Source organism: Physeter macrocephalus, chromosome 11 (assembly GCF_002837175.3).
Source record: "Physeter macrocephalus isolate SW-GA chromosome 11, ASM283717v5, whole genome shotgun sequence".
NCBI classification, from domain to species: Eukaryota; Metazoa; Chordata; class Mammalia; order Artiodactyla; family Physeteridae; genus Physeter; species Physeter macrocephalus.
Genome location: NC_041224.1, coordinates 19,428,074 through 19,448,679, shown reverse-complemented (window position 1 = coordinate 19,448,679; position 20,606 = coordinate 19,428,074). Strand labels below are relative to the sequence as shown.

The window sequence follows — 20,606 nt, the reverse complement described above, 5'->3', positions numbered from 1 at the left end:
TAATCTTCTTTGTCCCAAAAATAAATTAAGATTCAGATAAAGTAAATATTGGCTAAATGCATAGTGGGACCAAACAATCTACTGGACTTCTATGGAAATCTGGTCCCTAAAATAATCTAAGCAACTATTGTATGAATCAGAAGAGATGAGTCTTAATTCTCTGTGACCTTGACCAAGTCACTTCATCTCAAGAGGCTCCTTTCCTCATATTGTAAAGAGAGATTGTAATACCTTTCCCACATGCCTGAGTGATGTTGTCAAAGGCCATCAACTGAAATAAATCATGAAAGGATATATAAATTTCAAGGATTATTTACTTTGCCAAGAGGGCCGCTTTTATCCCACAATGATGCTGTCATATAGCTTATAAGCTTCCTTTCTTTGTGGGGCATGCAAGCACCATAGAATATTTATACAACTGATACATCCAGAATCTACTCAACAAAAGACTTCTCTATGTCACAACACCAACACATTTCAATGCAAAGTGAGCAGCTTTCCAAGATAAAAATTTCTGCCGTGGCAACTCCACCAAGAGGAACAACCTACACTGAATTCTTACAGCGTTCCTTGTCATCTGCACGGGCTCTTTCAATCTTGTTGTCTTTCCCTCACACACTGTTCTGAAAGAGTTGGTATCCCATCAGTCACTGTGACAGTCCCACATTACAGATCAATGTAATTTGTTTATTGACTTCTGAATACCAAATTCCTCTGAGGAAAGTCACAGATCCACAACATGCTGGGAAAATATGGCTGGAAAACATGTAAATACAGACATGCCCTGACAGCTCCTGATGGCTGCCACTCAGAATATTTCCCAGAGTACACTTCTTCCTTTAGGGGCCACTCTACTCTTAAACATGATAAATGTCTTCCTGTGGGGATGGGGAGCTGGGGAGGGAACAGACAACCAAAGGCAAACAGCAGATTTAGTGGCACGTGAATTCTAAAAACACCACAGTGGTAAAGATGTAAATGGCTGCTGTATTAGGTCTCCAGAAAAAAAGACCCAATAGGATGTATATACATATAAACAGAAAGAGAGAGGATTTTAAGGAACTGGCTAACGTGATTGTAGGGGCAGGCAAATCTGAAATCTGAAGGCCAATCCAGGAGGAAGTGCTGAATATTGCAGCTGGAGTCTGAAGGCAGTGTGGAGGCAGAATTCCTCCTTCTCTGGGAGATTCCTTATGTGGGGAACTCAGTCACCAACTGATTGTCACCAATTAGGCACCTGCACACAGAAGCTCTTGGTACCTAGGGCTAAGTCTGTAGAGATGCCTGAACCAAGATCAAACGGCATTGTCTTGACAGGGTATGGATAATCCAGTGAAACCACCAACAGTCAGGAAAAGCAGTTTCATTCCAGGCCTGGGACTGGGGGTTTACAGAATGGGTCCTCTCTAGCCCGCTGTCTGTGGAAATGCCACCTCCTTGCATCCAATGAGGGCTGGAGCCACAGCTAAATATGGCGGCACGGGCATTAAGTGTAGAGAGGAAAGGCCCAACACCCATCTGCTCTGGCCTAGCCCTCTGATGACCAAAGTCAAGGACCTGGGGCCACCACAAAGAATTCACTGACAACGTTCTTCACCCCCCACCATCCTGACCATGTACGATACAAGATTTGTAGTTTGGAGACTCCTGAGAAGGGAAAAAAGAGGATGAGGTGTTACGCTAACTTCTTGGTTATAATCTCATCTCCCACTTTTTTTAAACAGTGGCCATCCTTCTAGGTGTTTTCTACATGTCCACAAGCACTCACATACACTCGCAAAAGTCTTAAAGGAAATACGCAAAAATATTAGCAATGACTGTTTCTGGATGATGGGAATTTCAGGTCGTTTTTTCTTCTTTATTTGTTTAAATGCTTAAAACATTTATAATGAGCATTAATAGTTGGGGGAAAGACAGTAGAGATGTTTTCGCTTTTCAGTTATAAAAATAAGCTAATCCCTTGGAATCTCTGTAAACCTCATCCAATGGTCTCTTACTACAACAATTCCCGAGGAAGTATGCGCATTTATTTAGCAGTTCATTTTTAAAGGTGTCCCTGAGACTTGAGCGAAACCAATATGAGGAGTTATAAGTATGACAAAGTAAAAATCAACAAATATGCCTAAACACTCAGGATATCAGGGCAAAATGAGCAAAACAGGAAAAAAAAAATTTTTTTCCTAAAATACTGTTTTCAAAAGAGTTTCTAACCAACTTCTGATAAGATAATGCTGTGGCTAATGAGCTAGAAACAGTACAAAGGTGGTTTTGGACCCACTGATATTTTCTCTTTTTTATGCTGGTTTTGGTTTTGTTTGTTTTTATTGTTATTACTATTAACAAGAAAAACAGAAAGTGCCTGTTAAGGTTGAGTCAGGTCGGATATGTTTAGTGACTATATTTTCTGAAAAAATATTTACAATTTTGAGGACTGGTAAGAACTCTCTGGGACCTCAAGAGACATTATAAAAGGGCGATGTTCAGCTAGCAACAATTTTTTTAATCTGCTAATTCACATACCGAAAGGAAGCAGGGCTGGGATGGGGATGGGGATCTGGTGTTAAAGTGACAACTCTTTTAACTTTGGTGTCAATGCTGTATTTACACACAATGGTCCTGTGACATATATAAAAAGCCACTCCCCTGCTTCACTAGCTTAAGGTAACCGTCATCCATCTAACTGCATCCTGGCTTTCCCACCCTCCAGCTCTGTCACTTGGGTGTGTTATTTAACCTCTCTGTGTCTCAGTTTCCTTCAGTAAGCACCTCACAGAGTTGTTATAAGGATGACGTGAATTAATATTTATAAAGTGCTTCAAACGGGTCTGGCACACGGTAAGTGGTTTGCGTTCAATAAACTGACATTTATACAACTGCCTGCACCACCCAACTCTATGACAAGCCCATAGTCCAAATGATCCACCCAAATTAGCCCCAAAAGTAGCCACAATTCCTACAAGAGAATTCAGGGGGCTCCCGTATGAAAATGAAAAGAAACTACCCGAAAGGCCTCGAAGTAGATGCATCATGGTGACACAAACATTAGAATCAACCAGAGTAGCTTGGCTACAGGCTGCCCTGCGGCTACACAGACAAATGCTTTGTTTGTCCTGAGGCTTAGTTGTCTCTGGGTGATTCATCACAATGCAGACCAATGAACCATGTTCAAAATGTCCTGCATTAGCACTGGAGCTGAGTTAGATGGGAAGCATAGAGAAACTTGTATTCACTGAGCTTTGACATGGGCTAGACAGTGTGTAAGACATCTCCACGTCATGATGTAAGGATGACTATCTGTTCCTCACAGTAGAGGACATTCTGCCATCATGAAGCTAGTGAGTGGTGGGGCCAGAGCTCGCTCCAGGATGCCTGACTGCAGTTTGGACTTTCTCCTACACAGTGCTCCCTCTTGTTCATAAAAACTAGCATAGAATACGTCAGAGAGGAGGGGGAAATTTACTCAATTCTTGAATCCAGTATTTCCCAAATTTGTGAAAGTTTCAAAGTTGAAAACTAGATATGCAAACAGGCCTATGGTGACTGTCCTCTGGCACTTTAAAAGCACTAGGGAAAAAATATGGAGCAACAGGAACATGTATATGCTGCTGGTGGAAGAATGACTTAGTACAACCACTTTGGAAAACAAAGTGGCATCACACTCAGAAATGTTGGAAATGCACATAGACCCAGCAATTCCATTCCTAGGTATATCCCCTAGACTCAGAACTCTTTCACATTTACACCCACACTGTCTATCAAAAAACTGGATACACTGTACACTGAAATACTACACAACAGTGAAAATCACAGCAGCAGGATTCAATCCCAAAAGCATAATACTGAGTGAAATAAAGCAAGTCAGGAGAGTACACAGTTTTATTCTAGTAGTATATAGTTCAAGAAGATATAAAATCAAGAAATATATTGTTTATGGAATCATCCACATGCAGATTAACTACAAAAGGAAGCAAGGAAATTACAAACACAAAAATTTAGGACTGCAGTTACTTGAGTGGGAGAGGAATGTGGTCAAGGAGGGTGTTATGGACTGAATGTTTAGGTCACCCCAAAATTCACATCCTGAAATCCTAATCTCCAGTGTGACAGCAATAGGTGGGGGACGTTGGAAGGTGCTTAGGTCAGGAGCCCTCATGAATGGGATTAGTGCCCTTATAAAAGAGGCCCCAGAGAGCTCCCTCATCCCTTCCACCATGTGAGGACATAGCGAGAAGGCAGCTATGAACCAGGAAGTGGGTCTCACCAGACACTGAACCTGCCAGTTCCTTGCTCTTGGACTTCCCGGCCTCCAAACTGTGAGAAATAAATGTTTGTTGTTTAAGCCCCCCAGGATATGATATTTTTGTGATGGAAGTCAAATGGAATAAGACAGAGGGCTCCATGCAGTACTGGCCACCTCTTTCTTAAGCTCAGCAATTTGTACGCAGACGCTAATTTTATAATTCTTTAAAATGTGCATTTAATTTATAGTCTTTTGCATGTATAATGTATTTTCTAAAACAAAGCATTGTTAAAATAGGCAGAAAAGATCAACTTTATTAACTGCTAAAAGCAAAACAGTCATACACACAACTAGCCACAAAATAAGGCAAAATAAAACGGAGAGATGGAGAGCTGACATTCCCTCAGTGTCTCTGTGCCAGGACCATGGTGGGGATTTTCACATAAAGGAATTCCATTTTAAAAAGCACAAAGGTAATATGAGGTCTCAAAGAAAAGAGAGATGACACCTAGGTGGGAGAACAATCTCCTGAAGAGCATTGCTTTTTGACACTTGCCATAAGACTAGGTAATGCTTTTGAGCAAGTAGCAACAGGGTGACTGGATACCTAGGGTAGAGAAAACAACACTTCGAAAGAGGACAGCAGAGGGACACTGGACATGTCCAAGAAATGTCAAATAGTCCAGTTTGGATCCTTGCCTTAGCTTATACATATAGCCAGAGATACAGTTTACTATGAACTGGTTCCCAAATCTGAGCTCTGTTAAGAGTCTGGATGACCCCAATAGCCCATTAACTCCCCAAGTCTGAGTTCCCAGTAAGACACTATTAGAAATGTCTGTGGGGGCTTCCCTGGTGGCGCAGTGGTTGAGAGTCCACCTGCCGATGCGGGGGACACGGGTTCGTGTCCCCGTCCGGGAAGATCCCATATGCCGCGGAGCGGCTGGGCCCGTGAGCCATGGCCGCTGAGCCTGCGCTCCGCAACAGGAGAGGCCACAACAGTGAGAGGCCCGTGTACCGGAAAAAAAAAAAGAAAGAAATGCCTGTACTGTTAATTTATTCACAATGTAATATGACATGAAAAGAATGTTTAAAACTAGACTTGTTTTGTTTCTCCAAATTTCTTCAGTAAATCAGATAGTCTTGAACATCAGTTTACTCCACTACCAAAGGGGAAATTTCTAACTTTAAATCTATGTCTATGGGAAGATACATCAATTAACTAAAAACAGGACAAACATTTTTATAGTCATATATATATATATGACTATAAAAGTAAAAGTTAGTTATAGTCATATATATATAACTAAAAACATTTTTATAGTCAATTGCAATCAGTTTTGTGTGTTTTCTCAGAAATATAACTAAGAACAGCTATTATCAAAATGAATTAACATTCATTCTAGAGGCTGTGGGACCAGGCTACCAGTGCCACAGCCCATCAGCTCCTCCCATTCTGGTCAAGAGCCAGGGTTGGGTCAAATATGTTAGACTCATATCCTTTCATTCTGCCCGTGATTCTGACAGCAGCACACTCTCTCTGCTCCAGAAGAAACACATATGATCCATTCCTGCTCTTCTAGATTTTTGGAAGATGCTTTAGCTAAACATGGCATTCAACTAGTCTATCAGATAAAGTTTCACTGCAAGTTTTAAAGTAATCAAAAATAATTTCAAACACACACAAAATGGCTTCAATCACTTATAAAGATGTGGCTTTAAAATATGGGTAAAGAGAAGGGGGAAAAGCTATCTACCATAACACTTCATATTTGAGAAACTACAAGCCAAAAACTTCTCCTTTGGAAACAACAAAGCATGCATTAAGTTTTATAATGCATTTTTAAAAAAATATTTCAGGATTTTCAGGCCATTCAGTCTATTTACTTTTTTTGGCTGCACTGGGTCTTCGTTGCTGCGCACAGGCTTTCTCTAGTTGCGGTGAGCGGGGGCGACTCTTTCGTTGCAGTGCACGGGCTTCTCATTGCAGTGGCTTCTCCTGTTGCGGAGCACCGGCTCTAGAGCGCAGGCTCAGTAGCTGTGGCGCACGGGCTTAGTTGCTCCGCGGCATGTGGGATCTTCCTGGACCAGGGCTCGAACCCATATCCCCTGCATTGGCAGGCAGATTCTTAACCACTGGGCCACCAGGGAACCCCTATAATGCATCTTTAAAGTAACTTCTTCTAAAAGAACCAACATTATTTTACGGCATGCTTATCAAATGCTACATTAAACACAAAATGATCTCAGTCCAAAACCTCAAACTAAACTTTCTTAAAACTTCGCAAAGCTATAGTATCAGAGTTGCAGCTAAAGATTTACAATTTCAAGGAAACTTAAAAACAGCTCAAACATCCTTTAAGTGATTGCCGAACTGTCAGTTGTTCTAGACCTGATTTGGTTCACTTCAGAACCAAGGATTTCCTTACCTAGGGGTGTAAAACATTTGGACCAGGACTCAGATGCCCTGGGTTTTAGGCTTAGCTCCTATACTTGTACTTACAATTGCTAAGTATAGGAGACGAGCCTTAAACCCAGGACATCTGAACTTGGGCAGGTCAAAGGCACTAAGCCTTGATTTTCTCTCCCACTCTGCCTATATGTAGAGTGTTTATGAGGATAAAATAAAAGGATATAAAAGTAATTAAATATAAAATTGTGAAATATTATTATTGATATGTTATTATAAAGTATTTAAAAGATCACATATTGGAAAAGCTCCACTATCCCGTCCCCCCGTTCACCATGCTTATCAGTGACCACCGCGCCCAGCAGTCACGGGTAAGCCGCCTCATCAAGCAGCCAGAGCGCCTGTGCCTGCATCCATTGTTGCTCTTACCGCACTGGATGTGTTACAAATGCTGTTTGCTGGACTGTCAGCCCCACGAGACCCTGCACTCCTCAAATTCTGCATCTCCCGTGGTGAGCACAGACAGACACTCATCTGTGGGATGTTGACAAATGCCCCAAAGGGAGAAAGTTAACCTTTGACACTAGCATCAGCAGGATACAAAATCCCAGGGTACTAAAAGGTAAGTCTCATTCCAAATTCCCTTAGACACATTCAGAGAAACTAGGAAATACTTTCTAGTACTGAAGGGTAACTCAAATCCTTTCTGACTACTTCAAACGGGAAAGGGGGATAAATGTCCTCTTGATAAATGTAAACCTCAGAGAGTATGGGATATATAACCTTGCTAATCTCATATTTTCTACCAAATAATGTGCAGTCAATATTCTCAAATTAATTTCAATAGGTAGTAAAGCATAATTCTCTGTGCTGGCCAAACATCTGTTCATACCAAGTTATTTTACAAAAACTGAAGTCAATTGCTGCCTGCTTTGATTAAAACTCTCCGTTGTCTCAACTTTTTTCAGTCCTCTAACATTAGGAAAATGAAAGTGAACTTTCATTGATTCGAGAAAGAAAGTATGGCTCTCTTATTGGAAACTGTATATTTTGGAATAAAAGTGAGTCAAAGAGCAATCACATTAAGGTGATAATACCAACCTTCAGCTACACTTTTGAGTGAACAAAATAAAACTGTACACTCCTCAGACAAGCCAAACTGGGGTTTTCTTTGGAAAGTTTTAATGGAAGTCCTAGGTCATATTTTATGTTAACTCAATATACAAAAATTTGATATAATAGCATTTGGGTATTAGGACCTTAATCTGTCATACAGCATTTGAGTTCTGCCAGATACAAATATTTCAAGTCCCCATGACATGCTCTTCACTCTACTGGGGTCTGATGCAGGGTCATCTAAAAATAGTAGTTGGGAGACAGAGCCAGATCTCCCAGGCAATGCTGAAGAGGCACCTCCAAGTGGCAGAAATTGTAGTTTAAAGAGACAGTACAGCTTATTAAGGCCCTGAGAGTAAAGCACAGTCGGAGAGCTACCATCCCCTATGGCACAACTCCTTGTACATACTCTGTGGTCATATCCATCTGAACTCATTCTTCATGAACATTAGGCAGTATCGTTATTCTAAACAGAAGGGGGATTTCATACTCAACTAATGGGGTAAAATACATCGCAAGACATAGAATTTTAAAAGGTCCTAGAGATCATCTGGAACAGCGGCTCTCCAACTTGGGCGTGCGTAAGAATCACCTGGCGGGCTTGTCGACACAGCCTTCCTCTGCATGGCTATTACATTCCACACCCTCTTGCCACCTCAAAGACATGGTTCTAGAAATTGTCCCCTTTTCTCTGTAATATTCCTCCTCTCTATTGGGTCACTCCACACTGGTATATAAGCATGCTGCTATCTCACCCACTGTTTTAAAATTTTTCCTTTGAACTCTGGTTTCTCCACTGCCACCACCCATTCTTCTCATGCCTTATATGCAAAATGCCTCAAAAAGCTGTCTACACTTGCTTTCTCTAACTCCTCTGTTTCCATTCTCTCTTGAACTTCAATCCGATTCTCACCCTCACCACTTCACTGCAACCACTCATGGCAAGGACACCAATGACCCCCACACGGTCAAGCCAACGGTCAGTCCTCAGCCCCCATCTTGTTTGTTCCATCACCAGCATCTGACTCAGTTTCTCCATCCTTCCTGTCGGAAGCACATTCTTCACCTGGCTTCCAGAATACCACGCTCTCCTGGTTCTCTTACCACCTCGCTGGCTGTTATGAATTGAATTGTGTCCCCCCCAAAAAGATACGTTGAAGCCTTAACCCCCAGTACCTGAGAATGTAACCGTGCTTGGAAATAGAGTCTTTGCAGATTTCCCACATATAACCAGGTTAAGGTGAGGTCATAAGGGTGGGCCTTAATCCAACACGACTGGGGTCCTTATGAAATGGGGAGAGCTGGACGCACAGAGGGAAGATGAAGTGAAGATACGCAGGGAGAAGATGACCATGTGACTGGAGTGACGCATCTACAAGCCGCTGAATACCACGTGTTGCCAGTAAACGCCAGAAGCTAGAAGAGACAAGGAGGAACTCCCCCGCCAGAGCCATCAGAGGTAGCATGGCCCTGCTAACACCTTGAATCAGACTCCTAGCCTCCAGAACTGTGAGACAATAAACTTCTGCTGTTTGAAAAGCCACTCCGGTTTCGGTGCTCTGTTTTGGCAGCTGTATGAAACTAAGACACTGGCTAATCCTCCTTAGCATGTATGGCTGGTTCTCATCTGCCTAACCTCGGGGTGGCTTAGGGCTCAGTCACTGTACTTCTTTACTTTCCTGTATACACCCACACTGACTAGATCTCAACCAGTCTCACGGCTTTAAATACCTTCTCTATGCTGACTCCAGCCCAGACTTGTCTCCTGATGTCCAGGCTCATGGATCCACCTACCTTCTTCACATATCCTGGATGTCTGATAGACATCTCAAACCTAACCAGTCCCACACCAAACTCCTGATTCTCCCCAGAACACCCGTGCCTCCTTGGGCTCTCCCGTTTCTGTAAATTACTACTCACTGACCAATTCCTCAGACAAAAAAAAAGGGATATTTATCTCCCTGTATTTTCTTTTTTTTTAATTAATTAATTAATTTTTATCTTTGGCTGCATTGGGTCTCTTGTTGCGGCGAGCGGGGGCTACTCTTCGTTGCAGTGCGCAGGCTTCTCATTGCAGTGGCTTCTCTTGTTGCGGAGCACAGGCTCTAGGCATGCAGGCTTCAGTAGTTGTGGCACACACGCTCAGTAGTTGTGGCACGTGCGCTCAGTAGTTGTGGCGCATGGGCTTCGTTGCTCCGCGGCACGTGGGATCTTCCCGGACCAGGGCTCGAACCTGTGTCCCCTGCATTGGTAGGCAGATTCTTAACCACTGCGCCACCAGAGAATCCCTATCTCCTTGTATTTTCTATAACCCACATCCCAAAGGTAAATCCTGGTGGCTCCACCTCCATCTCTTCCACTATCACTCCCACGGCACAAACCCCATCGTTTCCCACCTGGATAACTGCCCCTGACACCTGATGGGGCTCCCTGCATCCACCCCTGCCTCCTACAGTCTATTCTCAACAGAGCGACCAGACAGGACTTGTAAAACATAAATCAGACACCATCACTCTTTTCTTCTCGGTTAGTGAAAGTCAAAATTCTTAAAATCTTCTAAAAGACCTTTTCTGTTTCCTGCTTCTTCCAAGCCCCACCTCCTTTGCCCTGTACTCTCTCCATTCATTGTTCTTACTTTTTCCAACACACCACCGTGCTTCCACCTCCTATCTTTATACTTGCTCTTCCCCCAAACATCACAGCTCACCCTCTCACTTCCATCAGGTCTGCTCAAATATCCCCTCATTGGAGACCATCTCTGATTATCCAGCATAAAATAGGAACCCACCCCTCAACCCAGCATTCTCTTTCCCTGTGTTATTGTTTCCATAGCATCGAGCACCAAGTGATTTGTGAGCTATTAACCATTTTTTTTTAATTCTGTGTCCTTTCACTAGAATGAAGTTCCATGAGAGCAAGGGAACTGCTATATCCCCAGCTCCTAAACTGGGCCTTGTACTTGGTAGGCACTTAATACACGTGTTTTGAGTGAATGAAGAAATTTTAAAAGGAGGTAGAAATCCCTAACATGAGGTGACATTTGTTTTTACGTAAATAGCTTTTTCACAAGTTCATCTACCTAAATTTCTCCAAAGTTGGCACAAGCAGAGCTCAGTCTCAGCCTTGCAAACATTGTGGCCATAAACAAAATATATAAAACAATAAAAAAATCAGAGATCCTAGGAAGAAGTAAAACTCTTCAGATTTACCCCCCAGAAAGTATGCTAATATCATTCTTCCTTTAAATGATGTTTTTGCCCCTAAAGATGGGTGCGTCCTCCTCGGCCTCACAGTCCCTCGGGACTGTGCCACCTACATAAAGTGACTCTTTGGCATCAGTTTCTCCTCTGCGGAAGTTGTACCTGGGTCAGCTCTACAGATAATAATCTGTAAATAATCACACTTTACGTGAACATAAGTTACAGATGCAATCACGCAGCCATATGAATCAAGTGTCTGCTTCTGCAGGATGAAATGACCATCCCAAAACGTACTTTCCCAACATGCAAAAATGCAAGCCCAATGAAAAGAGCCAAGATGTAAAATGAGAATATTGAAGCAGTCAGTGATGAAGATTCGGATAGCGTTCTCTATGTACACAGCAGCTGCATAATTTGTGAGGTTTAATTTTATCAGACTGACTTCTATTTCATGTTCCAAGTTTTTTTCCGTTAGGATTTCAGCAGGTGCAATGTGACAAATCAATACAGCTAAATTCTTAGCCTCTGAACTAAGAAAACTCTATCACAACGTGTTAGGGTGAAAGACAGAAAAAGTTGGGGGAGGGGAAGACGGAAAAGGCAATAGAGAAAGAAATGAGATTTTAAAAGGAATCTGGCTTTTTTGCAACGGGTTTGCCGCCAGGACACAGGTGTCATGAAAACCACTGCTAAACCTCAGCAAAAATGGGAAAGGAGAAGACCCACATCAACATCGTTGTCATTGGACACGTAGATTCAGGGAAGTCTACCACTCCTGGCCTTCTGATCTACAAATGTGGTGGGACTGACAAGAGAGCCATTGAAGAGTTAGAGAAGGAGGCTACTGAGATGGGAAAGGGCTCCTTCCAGTATGCCTGGGTCCTGGACAAACTGAAAGCCGAACACGAGTGTGGTATCACCACTGATATCTCCCTGTGGAAATTCGAGACCAGCGAGTACTATGTGACCACCATTGATGCCCCAGGACACAGAGACGTCATCAAAAACATGATTACAGGCACATCCCAGGCTGACTGTGCTGTCCTGATTGTCGCTGCTGGCGTTGGTGAATTTGAAGCAGCTGTTTCCAAGCATGGGCAGACCCAGGAGCATGCCCTTCTGGCCTACACTCTGGCTGTGAAACAACTCATTGCTGGAGTTAACAAAATGGATTCCACTGAGCCACCCTACAGCCGGAAGAGATGCGAGGAAACTGTTAAAGAAGTCAGCACCTCCATTCAGAAAATTGGCTACAACCCTGACACAGCAGCATTTGTGCCAATTTCTGGCTGGAATGGTGACAACGTGCTGGAGCCAAGTGCTGACATGCCGTGGTTCAAGGGATGGAGAGTCACCCGTGAAGATGACAATGCCGGTGGAACCAACCACACTGCTTGAAGCTCTGGATTGCATCCTGCCCCCAACTCGCTCAAATGACAAGCCCCTGCGTTTGCCCCCTCAGGACGTCTACAAAATTGGTGGTATCGGTACTGTCCCTGTGGGTCGGGTGGAGACTGGTGTTCTCCAACCTGGCATGGTGGTCACCTTTGCTCCAGTCAACGTGACAACTGAAGTGAAGTCTGTCGAAACGCACCATGAAGCTTTGAGTGAAGCCCTTCCTGGGCACAGTGTGGGCTTCCATGTCAAGAACGCGTCTGTCAAAGATGTTCGTCGTGGCAATGTGGCCGGTGAGAGCAAAAGTGACCCACCGACGGAAGCAGCTGGCTTCACAGCTCAGGCGGTTATCTTGAACCATCCAGGCCAAAGCAGTGCTGGCTATGCACCTGTGCCGGATTGTCACACAGCTCACGCTGCTGGCAAGTTTGCTGAGCTGGAGAAGATTCACCATTGTTCTGGGAAAAAGGTGGAAGATGGACCCAAATTCTTGAAATCTGGTGATGCTGCCATCGTTGATATGGTTTCTGGCAAACCCATGTGTGCTGAGAGCTTCTCTGACTATCCTCCTCTGGGCCATTTTGCTGTTCATGACATGAGACATACGGTTGCTGTGGATGTCATCAAAGCAGTGGACAAGAAGGTAGCTGGAGCTGGCAAGGTCACCAAGTCTGCCCAGAAAGCTCAGAAGGCTAAATGAATATTATCCCCAATACCTGCCACCCCAGTCTTAATCAGTGGTGGAAGAACAGCCTCAGAACTATATGTCTCAATTGGCCATTTAAGTTTAATAGCAAAAGACTGGTTAATGATAACAATGCGTCGTAAAACCTTCGGAAGGAAAGGAGAATGTGTTGTGGACCATTTGCTTTGCGTGTGGCAGTTTTAAGTTATTAGTTTTTAAACTCAGTACTTTGTAATGGAAAGAACTTGACCAAAAATCTGTCACAGAATTTGAGACTCATTAAAAAAGTTTAATGAGGAAAAAAAAAAAAAAAAGGAATCTGTTATGTAGGCCCAGGAGTGCCGTTAGAAATTTTGTTCCTTTGTTTCCATATCTGAAGGATTTAGATATGTGTCTTATCCGGCCAACCCCTAAATCCCCCACTGGTCTATTTATTACTGCTACACACAACAGAATTAGGACTTGACATGGGATCTCTGGAAGGTAACAGTGCTGTGGCATCAATTTTTGTTAATGTACTGAGTATTTGAGAAGAGGGTACACCTAAAGAGCACAAAGAAGGGAGGGGTGGCCAAGCTGTGGTCAAGAAGATGAATCTACAAGAACGATTTTGCTGCAAAGGAGAACCAAAAGTGGAAGCTGACTACATAAAAGATAAAGCATTAGAAATAAAGCTTGCACGAAAGGCCACAGGTATATGAAAGCCAGAGTGATTTCAGCTTGGGGACACCTGGGACATTACTATATATGCCCAATTGCTCCAGGGACTGAAGGAGGACATAGCAAAAGCCCTGGTGTTTAAAAAAGATGCTCAACAACACACGCAGCTATGATCTTGCTCCCTCATACCTTCCACCTTATTTCTAACCTCCTCGGGTGTCCACCCTTGCACATGTCACATGCATGGCCCTGCTCCTACCTCGCTCCCCATGTGCCATCAGGGACACAGGCTGTGGCTTCTGTCCTGCATGGTACTTAATGCTCTAATTTCGCAATTAATATCAAACCACTAATAGTCATTAGAGACCTAATATTTTAGACTAACATTAGAATTACATTTAATTAAATTTAATAAATAAATTGTAATGAGTAACATAGAGCTGGGATGTCTCTTTAATGGAATCCATGGAAACATGACTGAGATTATCAAGGTTTTCTATTCAAACTTTTAGAATCAATGTTGGTTATATTTTCCTTCTGATTCCCACTGTAGAACAGAAATGTTTTTATTTGTTTTTAATTTTTATTGGAGTATAGTTGCTTTACAATATTGTGTTAGTTTATACTGCACAGCAAAGTGAATCAGCTATGTGTATATGTATACACATATCCCCTCTTTTCTGGATTTCCTTCTCATTTAGGTCACCACAGAGCACTGAGTAGAGTTCCCTGTGCTATACAGTAGGTTCTCATTAGTAATCTACTTTATACATAGTATCAGTAGTGTATAGATGTTAATCCCAATCTCCCAATTCATCCTACCACCTCCCTTTTCCCCTTGGTATCCATACATTTGTTCTCTGTTTGTTCTCTACGTCTGTGTCTCTACAGAAATGCTTTTAAATATCTCTGGAGTTACAGTTAGGTGTTTTTTTTTTTTTTCACTTGGGATTTTTGTTTTATTTTGTTTTGCTTTGCTGTTTAAAAACCACAGCAATGATGGAGGCTTAAAAGAGAAAACTAGTACCTATTTAAATATATAGTAGAGGTCAAAAAACAATCTGAATTCAAATGAGATTTCTAAAAATACATACATATTTCCTTTCTGATTTCTACAGATTTGTTCACTCCTTAAAAACTTTTATGCTATTTTGGGATTTTTACTGCAAAGCCAAGATAAGTGCTGATTTTTATCTGTTGAGGGTGTTTCCTACTCAGAAAAACAATCCAGGTCAACCACCACAATAATCATAAACACAATGGCCAAGGATACAGAAAAAGAAAATTCATGAGTTCACATCCAGCACATAGGGATCTGACTCAACTTTAAGAAAAAATTAATAATACACACAATCCCCTTTAGTTTTATTGACCATTTAAGGCAACTGAAAGTTTTTATTAACTTTTACTAATTAAATTATTCTGCTTCTTTATTTAAGTGTTAATGAAGTTTTTAAAGTAATGATTTTAGGAGATGCATTTCTAATTACTATTTCTAAAAATATTGCAAACCATGTTCTTTCCACATCAAAATTAAGCAATTACCTATAAATGCCCATAATTAGAAATGCAGTATAAATTCTGTTCTAACAAACCAAGCCACTGTGTCTTAAAGATAGGATAATTAGCACAGATACTATTAAACGGGTGCTATGGTGATAGGTGCCGTAGAGATGTACAGACAGACTGGGTGAGGGGAAAAAGCAGCCCGAAAAAGGACACTGATTTGTGCAAGCAGAGGAAAAAAAATCTTGAGAATGAGACAGGCAACTGGAGGGAAGAAACAAATCAGCAGAGGGGCTTTTTAACTGATATTAGGAAGGTGTGCTGTAACAAATATTTAGTACAGGGAGCTCTCCCTATATATCTGAGTCTGCCCAATAATGAGTCATTGAAAGGGTTTATTCCCGGATGGCACTGAACTGTACATGGAAGCGCCTTTAAGGAACAGGGAGAGACCTCACTTTGAGTGAAGAGAAAAATCTGACCCACAGCATACACTTTAGTTTCAGAGGAACACAGAATCCTTTCCAGTCTGTTTTATATTTACATCGTGAAATTGATCACAATTTTCTGCTTAACACACTCTAACATACAAATGAATAAAAGTGCTGCTTTGTTTTCTTCAAACTTGGCAATAATTTGGGAGGATTTGAGATGATTTTTTTAAAGCTTGTGTTAGAGGACAAAAAATTAGGTACACAGCCTCAACCTCATAAAAAGCTGGGATTATATGATTGTTTTTCCACGCACAGTACCTAAAACGAGTTAAGTACTTAGCAGGTGTTCAGAAAGTATTTGTTTAAGAAGAAAGAAAGATGGGAAGGACTGAAGTGTTTCCTTTTGAATTGCAGGCAGAAACTGTTCTAAAACATGTTCATGTCTTAACTCATGTTTCTTATTGCAAAAGCAGCCCCATCAATCACTAATGTCTTCACTCAAATCCAATGGCATTTACTGAGCACCTACTATGTATGAGGGTTGCCTCTTCTGCGCCTGTCACTCAGGATTAGTCTTTAATCCTGCAGCTGCAAAGCCCCAGGGGCCGTGAGCAGATGGGACTAGTAAAAGGATTTCATTCGAGCCAGTAACACTTTCACTACATCTGGCACGTTATTCCTGGAACAGTCACTGGAAAAGAAATTGCACTAGGTAAAAACATTAACAAAGCCGGGGTGATGGGTTTCAGTCGAAATTGCATGTGACAAGTTGCTCTTCCGGTCTTACCATCGGCAGCTGCACACCTTTCTTCCACCCGGTTCTGTGTTAGCCCTCCTCTCTATCCTTCCACACCTGCATCCTCCATTCATCCTCCTCTTAGACTAATAGTTCTGCCAACTCAGGATCCATCAGTCTCTCCACATCAGCATTAAGCTGTATGGAAAATGAGAGAGTGCAGAACAATCTTCCTAAGACTTGGGTCACTTCCCTCCATTCTCACAGGCTTGGATAACTCTATATAAAGTCCGCTCGGCTTCTCCTCCCTGCCTTGTAAGAAGTATACACTTCTTAAAGATGCCAAATTTCTTTTTCCCCAGACTTTTACCCACCAGACATATTATATGTTGCAGTTGCTGGAAAAATATTATTAAATGAGAACTTTTTCATGAAAACAGTAATCATCACCTAGATAAATGAATAAATTTGCTACTACTGCATTTCTTATAAAGATGATAGCAACTCAATGTTGATCAATCTTATTCTTGCTAATGCTTATAAACGAAGGTTAAGAACTAACAAAATTTAGTGATTAAAAGAGATCGATTTAAAGTAGAAAAAACAGGAAATAGAACAATACACACTTTTTCTAAGACAAATCTGTTTAAGATATTTAGCTAAAGGAAAATGACACTGATCCAGAAATGTAAATGGCTAGTAGAGAATCACTAATAAAGAAGTTTTATTTTAAGCCTCTGAATTTCCTCTAAAAAGCCAAGATTTTAATATTCTTGGCTTGGACTTACCGTACTAAAAACACAGTAACACAAGGGAGAACAATGAGACATTCCTTAAGAGTTCACTTACTAGGTCAAGTGTGCATTAGAATCTTAATTCTGATCTACAAAATCATTATTCTCTTACAATTTAACTGAATATTTATATCCATGGACTATTTTAGGACACTTCAGAATTACTGTCATCATGCCCCATTTGCTCCATCTTTAGAATGTTTAGAACACACACCAAAAAAGTTTAAAGGCCTATGTTTCTGAAATAATTTCACTTTACTTTTAAAATTGAATACATAAATGTCTGAGAGTGCTATTTTTTAAATTCACTTTCATGACAAACTCTTTATATTGAGCCTCAAACTGTAATTCATGAGAAACTTGAGAAACTTCTAAAGATGAATTACCTGTCCCACACTTGTCATGAAATTGGAGACACAGAGTTTCCTCCAGTAATGAGCACCTATAAGGTTTCTTTTTTTTTGCGGTACGTGGGCCTCTCACTGTTGCGGCCTCTCCCGTTGCGGAGCACAGGCTCCGGACGCGCAGGCCCAGCGGCCATGGCTCACGGGCCCAGCCGCTCCGCGGCACGTGGGATCCTCCCGGACCGGGGCACGAACCCGCGTCCCCTGCATCGGCAGGCGGGCTCTCAACCACTGCGCCACCAGGGAGGCCCAAGGTTTATTGATGTTATAAAAATGAAGGAACAGGAGGAAGCGGGGAGAGAAGTGTACAATGAAGAGAAATAGGTGTGTGTAGCCAAGAGACAAGATGGAATTTGAAAGAGCCACGAGACTGTGGCTTAGAAAGATTAAATTTACTCCATGTGACTCCAAAAGGCAGAAAAGGGACCATTAGCACAAAGTCAAGACAGGAGTGGGGAAACTCTCAAGGTGGTAAAGAAGAACTTCCTATTAAAATGGTATATATGCACTTACGGAGTAACAAACTTAAGATCTTCAAAGAAATTCAAGTAGAAGCTGAAAGACTACTTAGCATGGACACTGAAGTTGTGAATTTCTCTACCGGGTGGGAAACAAGACTAGGAGGCCAGCTCCGTGATTCTCCACTTTACGTGTGTATAGTCAAATGTGTTGAACCCTTCTATAAAGTCAAAAAAAGAGTAGGTGAGCACTTTTAAATAAATGCATTATAATTTACATGTCCGTGATGGACATCTGCATTTTGGTGTTCAGCATCCATTTTCCTCCTTCTGGTAGCATCAACTTGCTCTTCCCTTTGGAATGACCCAGTCCCTCTGGTCTGAGTGTGGCTGGTCGAAGCCCCACCTCTTCAGTCTGTCTCGTCCTCCTGGCCACAGAGATAGGCATGTGACTAAAATCAGACCCAGGCAAATAATCTTGACGTTTTCATTCAAACTATTGGGGAAGGAAAATTCTTTCTGCGGAGGTGGCTAGGATATAAGGCTGAAGCTTGCTTAAAAGCTATCTTGCCATCATCATAAGGAAAGAGGCTACCCGGAAAAGAGTTACAAGAGAGTAGAGCTGAAACCTGATGATAACCCCCGGACCCACTGACACCTGGGCTTTTCAGCCATCAGCTAGAAAAGCAGTACATCCTCTTTTCTGCTTTAGGCTAGTTTGCCTTGCCTTTCTGTCACTTGCAACCAAAAAGTCCTAACCAATGTCAAAGGAGGAAATAATGAGAAAGGGAGCTTGAATGTGTAAATACTGGCTAATAATCTAATTCTTTAAGTTCTGACCTTTAAAACCTAAAATATTTAGGGTACCTCCTGGTACCATTGAACTTTCTCATCTTCTTCATCATGACTATTTTCCAATTCATATGGAACCAGCTTTTCTCCCAGCTTTCTGGCTTGGTTTCCCTTAACCTCTCAAGAGGTTCTGTATTGGTTTCTCAATCTCCCAAGAAAGAAATGACATGGGGCACTTCCAAGAGTCATCAGCTGTCCTGTTCACACAAAACAGCCAACTCTCCCCTGTGGCATCAGGCTCACACAAACCAACTGGAAATTTTCCCTCTAAGTGAACAGACTGTTTCAAAAAAAAACAGGATTCCAGAAATAGTTTGTCAAGCTGTCCAGGTTTGCTGTTATGAAACCAGTGCCCAGGCCAAAAGAATTAATCTCTTTTCTCCCTGAATCAGAATTTTCTCAATGAGCCTTAGGCCCATTAACCAGGAAGGGCATCCAGAATCTCCTCATCACTCCACACTTAAGTCTTCTGCTTTTCTGAGCATTTCTAATCTTTCTTTACATTTTCTAAACAAACTAAGAAATGCTTGATTTTACACATTTTAATACAACCTGGCATGGGTCACTGGTCATCATAATTGTTTCTACCCCTCCATAGAACAAAATAAGGTACAAAGAGACTAAAATGCACATACATGTATTCATATCTGATGATTATCTAATAATATCAATCACACCATCATTTTTTACAAAAGACATAAACAAATTTTCTGAAAGAATAAGTCTTACGCCATTTTCCCCTGCTAGTGCAAGTCATGTAAATATCCCCTACCAGGTACTTGTGGCAGCTTAGCCAAAACGCAGGCACTCATAATAGAAATGAAGCATCGGATTTGCTGCACGCAGTGCCACGTCCACACAAAACCTCACACTTCGGACAGGAAGGGAAGAATAATACTGTATCCACTGGTAGCTGCAGGGGGACTTTTCGGGAGACAAAATGGCATTACTTGAGTTGGAATTTGGCCAGGACACTGGGGCTAAATACCCAGACTCTTGTGAAAAGTGCCCTGGGATTATTAATGCCCTCCAGTCATCAGGACCTCAGTTTTGTGTCTTCTATGAAAAGAAAAGCTGATTAGATCATTTAAGTAAATCTCTCGGTGGGCTTCTTTAGCTTCTGATTATCTAGGTATGCTTTAATCACCGTCAAGACTGCCCTGGTGAAAATTAATGACAGATTAATGTGAGACACTCAAAGATATCAAACCAACAAAATATATACCTCGATAATATATCACATATATATTTTTCATTTGTTCCCCAGGGGATTAATTTAGAGACCCAGCGATTCCTACTTGGACTAAATCATGTTGTTTTAAAGAGTACATAATATCCCAATTATCCTGTTACCCTTATCTTTATGAGTCTCCAAAGGAGGGATAGCCTAAGTGGGGTGATTAGATTTAATACCACAGCCCTGATCCAAGGTCCTGTTTCAACAGACACTCTTTTTTATTCCCTAACAATTACTCTGAACATTAAATCTTCTATGTTATTTACTAAAACACCATAATAATAAGACTTTAAACACAATTATTCATTTCCTTTGCCATAGAGAAATCTAGACTCTATTAAAATTTCTTAAGGGAATAAAAAGAAACTGAAAATCTCATTTTAGGTGGTAATAATATTCATAAATATTTTATACTGGCATGCATGTATAAGAAGGGAAACATTTCTTGTATTACGTGAACAAATTCTCTTTTACATACA

At 41.6% G+C, this 20,606-nt stretch overlaps 1 protein-coding gene across 1 annotated transcript; it reads left to right on the top strand.

Moving 5' to 3' along the window:
- The first annotated feature begins 11,585 nt into the window (after window positions 1-11,585).
- LOC102986325 (elongation factor 1-alpha 1-like) lies at window positions 11,586-14,930 on the top strand. Its single transcript, XM_024129723.3, is given in 2 exon segments — window positions 11,586-12,349; window positions 12,351-14,930. Coding segments are annotated over 2 exon segments (1,389 nt in total). The 5' UTR covers window positions 11,586-11,671; the 3' UTR covers window positions 13,062-14,930.
- The last annotated feature ends 5,676 nt before the right edge of the window (window positions 14,931-20,606 follow it).